General features: G+C 42.7%; 1 protein-coding gene across 1 annotated transcript; it reads left to right on the top strand.

Annotated features, from left to right (window-relative positions):
- The first annotated feature begins 4,737 nt into the window (after positions 1–4,737).
- On the top strand, positions 4,738–5,906 carry LOC117603227 (uncharacterized). Its single transcript, XM_034322157.2, has 2 exons — positions 4,738–4,818; positions 4,947–5,906. The coding sequence occupies exons 1-2, from the start codon at positions 4,812–4,814 to the stop codon at positions 5,699–5,701; spliced, it is 762 nt and encodes a 253-aa protein (XP_034178048.2). The 5' UTR covers positions 4,738–4,811; the 3' UTR covers positions 5,702–5,906.
- The last annotated feature ends 3,167 nt before the right edge of the window (positions 5,907–9,073 follow it).

Genomic DNA, 9,073 nt, shown 5'->3' with positions numbered 1-9,073 from the left:
CCACCCCTCCCGTCGCCATCAGGGTGGAAACATCAAGGGGAAAGGGGCAGATCTGTGCAATATGCCTCGTGCCAATATTATCGGTCTCCTCCCTCTCACGGTAAACCTTAACGATGATGCACTAGTCCCACGCTCGTGAGGTCACGTGCCACTTTCAGAGACCTGCATGGTGCACCAGTCCGTGTGATTTCACGAAAAACGCTTTCCACCGGCTATGGCAACCCTCTTTTGCACTACCAGCCACCCCTTGGTTCAGCGAAATTTATTGCACCCCTATTTGCGACTGCTCCTAACACAGCTTTGTTCGACTGATGACATAATAGAAGACTGTCGTTTAGTCCTACCGATTGTACTAGTATTCTATTTTACTTCTAGTGAAAATAGGTTTCGTTTGCAGCAATAATGTAATCAATAAAATTAATTAACCTCTCGTATCGTCGCGATTTGATTAAGTATATCGAGAAATTAGAAAATAGAAGGGTACCCGAGTATTGACGTAACGGTTCTAAAAATATTTTTCTCACGAAGAGTTGTAGGTTACAACAAAAATTTCTATTTTCATTTGTTATTTTCCCTATCAGCGATCGCTTGATAATTTATAGCCGAGAGTGACACTCGTATCGCACAAAAGGTATGTAACAAAACGTTTATTAAGCCTCCCAGTGGGTGGCTACTGAGAAAGGTCGGCCGCATCAAAGGAATTGAATGAAACGACCTCACAGTATCGACTTCCGGCGTGTGAACGTACGTGCGAGTTGCAAAGTGAATCGCAGTTAATCTATCAGCACACCCTGCGGCCCGGACGAGCGAAGGGAAAGGGAAAGCCAAGGGTGTACACAGAACAACCAGCTTCCGATTGATACGAGTGGTAGACTCTCTTCTTCCTCTCTCTTTCTCTTGTTTCCTTGATTCTTCGTCGCCCTCGAAACTCGCACGAATTCGTACGAGAGGCGCATCTGATTCACCGGCGGATGTGCGTCATAGAGGATTTCTAGACGATTGAACTAAGTGCCCGTTCCACGATACGCCGCGCCCTTTTCCTACGAGGATTTATCTCGCGTCATTTACCGAACGCTAAGTCAATTTCTCTAGCAGAGGAATTACCGAATCGATTGATTCAGCTGATCGAATTGCTTCAATTAGTCTGAAGCTTGATTAGTCTTTTGCTTATCCTTGCTTTGCAAAGAGAGTGATTTAAGTGGGAAAGGAACTGGTCCCCTTATTATTCTAAAATTCTAAAATTCCACAATTTTTAAATTTTTAAATTTACTATTAGTCCTCCTAAATAAATCTATAATTCCGCTTCAATTAGCTCGACTTGACATCCAAATACCACACATGGTTCTCCAGAGGGAAGCAAAGGCTAATTCAACAGAATATCAAATTGCCAGCCGCAATAAGGAAAAACTTCGATTATACCACGTGGTAACATCATTTTTTCTGAGTCCACGGGGGCTACGTGGGTCGTTATCGATGTAACGGGCAGCTTCGAAATTAAAAGGGCTCCCCAAGGGCCCGCTTTGGATTCGATTTCAGGGGCAGTTTGCAGAGAGCCCGGTGTCGCGCGGCATATGCGCCCTGTCGCGCTCATTGTGCGCCGACCTTAAAAGCAATAATGAGCCCGGGAATCCACGTAGTCGCGTGTGGGAAAGGTATACACCGTGTTCCCATGGGGTCCGAGTGGCGTGGTGGTTTGACCGACTGTCAAACTTTATTAGCCGGCAGATAGCTCGTGTTACGAGGGAGACGATGCTTGTATCTCGTTGTTGGCGGCTCTTCCTCAAATAGCTTGCGGCCGATGTCGAGGGATATCGCGTTGTGTGCACATCGTACGAGAACGTGCAATAGATGAGTCAAACGTACCTGTTTTTTACCCTCCTACACTCGAAGGGAATCGGTTTCGAACTTAATTTCAAAGAGGGAATAGAGTGCTTGTAAATGAACCAGCTGGGTAATTCATTTAGATTCGATACAACTTAAGAAACTTCTAAATGTATCAAAGTTGATACATTTATCCCTCCAAAGAAAGCACAGATCCGTTATAAATCTCTCTGAATCACTTTCTTTTGGTCGTTGATCCAGAACGATCTCGATTCGCGAAAATGGCCGGATGCACCCTTGGGTGCACGTGCAGCGGCGATACCGGATGCGCGGACCGTTTCCGCGATTCTTCTCCATGCCATCCACGTTCCGGCGCGATAAAGGCGAACAATGCCGCCGAAATATGGTTCTCAGAGGGATCTCCGATTCTTTGGCTCTCGTTTGTTTCGATACGTGGTCGGAATTGAATTATACGAATCCAGCCACTTCTGGCCACGTGCCGACGTGCACGCGGTTCCTGCTAACCTATGCTCTATCAACAAACAATGGGACAAAGATAAGGCAACGGCACACCCGTGCCGAAACTAGGAGCTGAACGAAACACCCTCGATAGATATACGCATAGGATTTGACACGCTTGCGCGAAGGATGAGATTGTTTATCTGATCTCATTTTTGGTGATCAAAGAAGAATTTTCTAATCCGAATATAAATTACGAATAATACGGTTCAGAAAGATTAAATTCACGTTACCAGCACTTCCCACGATCACTGCGATTGCCGTGTCGAATCTCGAGCTAGGTCGACAACAACTTGACACATCGAGGCTGTAAAGTCAGTCGTGGATCAATTCTCGAGTATCGTGAAGCAACGACGAGGTTGGAACGAATTATGAATCGTGAACCCACTTGCAAGCCGTTCAGATAAAAAGTCGTTTCTTTCGGAGTTTTAATCGAATCACCTTGGAACAGATAGCGCAAGCCAATAACCCCGATCTATATAAAAATAGTGTATTTACCTTTCTTCTTTTTTAAGAAATACAGTGGTTGATATGTTCATCGCGCAATACACTCTTATTGAGTACAGGGCCATAAACCCGCATAGAATGACGTCATCGCGAGAGTCAAGATGTTCATTTTTGAGGGTTAATTTTGCTTAATTAAAATTTTAGGTAAATACCAATTATCCAATGACTAATCGAGCTTCACCATCATCGATGACTTCAATGCCATAATAATCAATCAGACTTATATTTCAATAGCGAATGTTCCTCGTTACAGCGTTTTTCAGTGAATTCCAATTACCATGCTCCCTTGAAATAAGAAACCAGTAAAAATCGTTCACACGCGAGATCAGGAAGCGTTCTGCCAACTTCACTCCACCCCATCTCACAATTACATAATTCGATGCACCCTGGAGCATCGAGGACCTGTGGCACACGCAACCCCATGGTTGCACGCGTACCCATGGGAACCGGTAATGAGATGGTGGTCACGGTTTCCCACCCTTCGCGAAGGTGGACGATGGGGATGCACCGATGATGCTGCTGCCGGTGGGCGCTCTGTTGCTCTTTAGCATGGGGATGATACGGGCCTGACGGACCCCCTATAGGCTTTGTCAACACCGGCAATATGCTAGTCGTTCCATGAACAACGATTTATGCGAACGGACCTGTGGGAACCGTAGTGTCCCGATGGCCTCGATGCTTCAACTTGATCCTTGACACGAATCGAATTGACACGTGTTTTTATTAAGTGCCTCTGTCATTGAGAAAACGATGATTCGAAATTTTGGTCCCTTTATTGGATAGATGGATGGATCTATTTTTTAAATTTCTGAGATTTCCTTTGCGATTTTTTTTTTTTTTTGAAGCATCCCAGAAATTCATTGATAGATAAAGGAATTCATGGAATTCTTATCATAACAAATAGGTTATTTATTACGACAAGAAACGACAAGTGATGACTAAACGTTACTACGTTAGATATTGATATTATGAAATCTCTTTTTATCACCAAAACTACTCCTCTCATCTTATCACGCGGTAAGCATGATTCCTAAGATAACTTTTCGAAACGACCTCGAGGATATCCGGTATGGAACGATATCTTTCTTCCTCCACCCACGATTTGCATACAAGAACGAGAGAAATGGAGGGAGAGGAAGGGAAATCGAAGCGGACACTAAATAATCGAAATGCCCCGCGGTGTTCTTATTATGACTTCTCGAAAAGCAGTTCTGCCAGAACAGAATTCAATGAGCATAAATTAATTCAGCTCGTTAGTGGCTGTCCAGTGTCGATGCCAGTTTCTATGTGAGGGTTACGACCAAACTAACTGCAACCTCTGTCAATGCACGTGGTTAAATCTTATATTTAACAACAAATAAATTACTGTTTTACTGTCGAGAAAACTTTTAAACACGATATATGGAATATTTCGAAACGATTACGAAAGTATAGGAAAATATAACCTATTTTATTGTGGGGCATAGACGAATTTAATAAAGTCTCCACATTCTACAACGATAAGGGGAGATTAATTTTATCAATCGATTAAAGTTCCTTCAATTATTTCTATGGTTTGAAAAAAATAGATTCTTGCCTGTTAATTAAAACAAATCAAATACTCAGTTTTAAATTTACCTTTTTAAAAACGAATTGCATATTCATCTCTATCTTACTTGGTTGAATTTTTCAATTCAATAATCGTTTATAAGAATATTACAAATTCGATCAGAAAGCATGAATGATAAAGTGAAACGAAATAAAATAGAAGTAAGATGGCTTAGGCAAGTAAATATTTCGATGATCAATTATAAATTGGACTTTACGTGAATGTAAAGCGCGATAAGATAGATATGAAGCCGATGATAAGATCCAAAATGCATATAAAAGTCGGCCCTCGTAATACGTACCTGTTAGTAACTGTTCGACACGTTCGAATAATGTTCGTCTATATTGTTTGAAGCATTAATTAATCGTTATTCACCATGCAGGGTAAGTTACATTAAAATTTCGGATTCCTCATATATAATACATAGTAAATGATCGATAAATTTAATAACAGTGTTACGAGAATCAGAAATTGTACATGTCATTCTCAATATTTTTCTTCATAATTTCAGATTTATTTTTATTTCTTGTCGTGGTCGTGCTGGTGACGACGACCGTTTTAACCAATGAAGGCATACCGCTCGACGCATGCAGAAGAAAAAATAATAGCACCTACACTCATCATCTTCCGCACGAATGGGACTGTCACAAATTTTACAAGTGTCTCGGTGGAAGAGGATTCGTGAAAGAATGTCCAAATACACCAAAAGGTCATTTGGTCTTCAATCCGGAAGAACAAGTTTGCGATTGGGAAGATAACGTACCGCATGTCATTTGTTCTGGTGAAACACCACCAACACAACCACCTGTATATCCACCAACACAACCACCTGTATATCCACCAACACAACCACCTGTATATCCACCAACACAACCACCTGTATATCCACCAACACAACCACCTGTATATCCACCAGGATCATCACCAGGCTGCCCAGCCCAAGGTATAAGGAAACTGCGTCACGAAACCGATTGCAACCACTATTACATGTGCTACTATGGAGAAAAAGAACTCTGTAGATGTTATGATAGGCACAAGTTCAATGATGTACTTGGTGCCTGCGATCAAGAAGAGAATGTACCGTGGTGTTATACGACCAGAGAAGTGCAAGAAGGTGAGAGACCTAAATATCCTCGTTTGTGCCCCCCTCAAAATATATTTGATTACGAAACAAGTACTAGTACTGAAGTAACTAGTATTGAAGTAACTAGTACTCAAGTAACTAATACTGAAGTAACTAGTACTGAACAAGATGTTAGTTCATAAAATCATTTCATGTTCTTAACGAAAATATTTGTAATGAATAAAAACATATCGTGTCTTTCGTCAAATCATTTTCATAGTAAATATACGTGGTATGTTCAAAGAAGAAATCTAACTTCTATATAAGAAGATTAATTTAAGTGTATCTCACGAACTGTTATATGTATATATATACGATCGATCTATATAATAAATAAATGTATGTGTATGTGTTTAGAAATAAAGAATTAACCTTGATATCTCTAAAAATTCTCTAACCCGTAATCAACCAGAAAAAAAATTAGGCCTAGCAAATTCATTTATCAGTGCAGTTTATTTAGACAAATTAAAGATGACTATTCTATCGTAGAAAATCAATAATCGATCGAGAAATCTTGCTGAGATACCATTAAGTGGGTGCAATCTGTTACCGGATAACAGTACAGAGCTACTGTCAGCGTATATCGCGGCGCTAATGAAGCCGTATTAATTAAAAACGCGAGGCCAGAACAGGCCAACGTGTTACAACGGCTAGACAAGACGTAAAGACGTCTCAGCAACAACATCGGCAACTCTTCGGTCGTTCATCGATTCCTTTCGATAAGGTGTACTGTTTTTCGAGTCGTTCAAGGATCAAACGCGCGATCCTTTTCATCGGAAAACGAGCAAACCGTTACGGCGCCGCCGTTTGCTTGCCGATAATTTATAGTAACGATCTCGCGGATCTTTACGGTGTCGTAAATCAAATTAGACTATTTACGGGAAAATTCGAAAGTCACGCTCGTCGCGAACGATAGATACGATCTATGCTACAAGTAACCGATGCAAACGGCATCCTTCGACGTACACGGGGGTCTTAATGATATTTATTGGCAATTCGATGATGGAATTCGAAATTTTCGAGCACTCGGGTGACATTTCTTGAAAATTTCGGGTATTCAATCTTACCAGACTCTACCCTACCCGATATTTTCGGGTCTCGCACACCTCTATTCCTCGGTGAAACCAAGTGTCGCTATTGTCTTGAATATATTGCTAAGGATCCGAGCATCGCTGTTCCTGACATTTTCGCCGATATAATTTGCGTTCGCGGAGCCTCGATCCTCGTTTGTCCTGTCACGTGTCACGCGGAGTCAACTGTCATCCGCAACACGCGATACTCACGTGTCCATTGTCCTGGCACGAGACTAACCATTCCCCTTTTTCGAAACTATTGTCTGCAAATCAGCGCCGATCGAGCGAGCGCCATGAGACGAGACCGGGGATTGTCTATCCTGCTGCTTGCAGTTACCGACGAAGATTAGAGAGGATCCTCCTCGTTAGTTGCAGTAACCATATATTTAAAAGAACGAATTCGAAACGTTACTATTGCCTTTCGAGCGAGACGACTAATTTCAAATTTCACGAAGTAGGTGCTTAGAATCCTGGAATGTTCGAATCATATTCGCAAAATGTCCCTTTCAAAGCTACTCTATTCATCGTTAAACCGCATTCAATTTACCCTTCCGCTGAATAAATCTCCGAAGACAATACGCGCGTTCCCGCGTCCGTCGTCGCGGTGGATTTCGAAACGCGCTTAAACCCGCTAAATACACGTTCCAGCTGCGCGTTCAATCGCCTCGTAATTATATTGTTCTGAATTCAATAAAATCCGTGTTATTTATTACGTCGAGGCTCGTAATAAAATGTAATGACACGGTATCGTGGAGTTTCGTATCTGATCGCGTCGTTACGGGCACAACCTGCGCGCAAATTGCTCCATCACGCAGCTATGAGGACCGGGGAAATTACACGTGTTTCATTACACCGGAAAAATTACACCGATCGATGGTGCAATTTCATATTTCTCGGACGAAGTTTCCTAGACGCTATCCAATACGATGAAACTTCGAATTTTCCATTTGTCAAACAACCCTGGTATACACAGAATTCGACAAGGGTGCACTAGAGGGTGAACACACGTTTTTGGACCATCAAGGGGGGAAGAGAATCACAAGGACAATTCACAGGCTCACCTGTGGGAAACATACTTCTCGAGGAGATTCGTGATACATTTATGGGAAAGGTCATTCGTGATGAACAATACCGTTCGCAGATCCTCGAACATCCCCGGCCTCTGTGAAAATCTTCACCATCGAGCACTCCCACGACGACCGATCGATAGTGGACCGAACACCTGCTCGATCGGTGTTAAAAATCATAGAACGATCGTTGGTGCGATTATTCACCAACGTCGCTCGCATAAATAACGAAGCGCAGAGGGGGTGAAGGGAAAAATGAAGAGACAGAGTGGCTCGCAGTGATGAATGTCATCGCGAAGAGAGACTTATAACGCGTTAACCGTGTTTCCAGCTCCGTGATGAATCGCACCCACTCGTCTGATACTTGAGCTGCCCACTCTTGTCCGCAACTTTGTGCTACCCACTTGGTCAAGTTTACGGTTTCCCTCGTATTTATTTCAGCGGCGAGGGAAAGGGTTGCATTGATCGCGTTGAATCATTTTCAACTTGAAATACAGAAAGAAATTCTTGGCGTTTCGAGGCTACGTTCTCGAACCGTTGCAATCTGAACGGTCGATCGGAGGGAAATAAAAGGTAGTATTTTGTAAGTTATCGCGGTTTGAAAGCTGCCACGGAAATGGCGCCTGTGCGTTTACGCAGTCACGTGTGGGCAGCGGGCATCGAAGTCTCCGGTTGGCGCCACGGTGACCATCGATCGGCATCGAAACCAGTAATTTAGTATTGCGTGCAAATGGTAATATAGACAATAACATTGTATCGTAATGTTCGTATATCGTGGTGCTCCATTGTGCGAGGCCTGCAGGTAAAGTGGCCAGTTTCTCGATCCTCGAGCACGCGTTATCGATAAACGTCGCTCCGATCGAGACGACGACGAGTGGATGTCGAAGTGAGAAACGCGCCGAGACGTTTGATAGCGAACGTCGTGTGTGGAAAGCGTGTTTATACTGATTTATTAACTGGTACCGTCGTCGGAAACATTGTCATAAAACAGAAATGCTTCTGTTTGATTTTCACGCCAACAAAATTTAATTGACCTTCTGAAGGTATAGCGAGGGATTTTCAAAAATTCGTAATTCAATCGCGAAGAAAAAGAGAATTTTAATTCTCATCGACACCTCGTGTCCGGCTTCGCCTGTTCTCGTAATTCCTGTCTCTGAAAACTTGAGGGAATACAAGGCAACAGGCTTGATTTAGTGACGTTGTCGGATGGCTCGGTGTAACGAGGCAGAGAAATGATTAATTTCACGGTAATTACCGGTTACTTGGTTAAAATTACTCGCCTCGAGAGCGGAAGGTTTCCGTGGCGCTCGAGATTTGTGCGTCTGGACGATGCGACGTATAATTCAACGCGACTCCGCAGCTGAATCGTTCCTGA

The sequence above is a fragment of the Osmia lignaria genome, chromosome 4 (genome assembly GCF_051020975.1).
Source record: "Osmia lignaria lignaria isolate PbOS001 chromosome 4, iyOsmLign1, whole genome shotgun sequence".
NCBI lineage: Eukaryota > Metazoa > Arthropoda > Insecta > Hymenoptera > Megachilidae > Osmia > Osmia lignaria.
The sequence above is the reverse complement of the archived record's forward strand: the minus strand, read 5'-3'. Positions and strand labels throughout refer to the sequence as shown.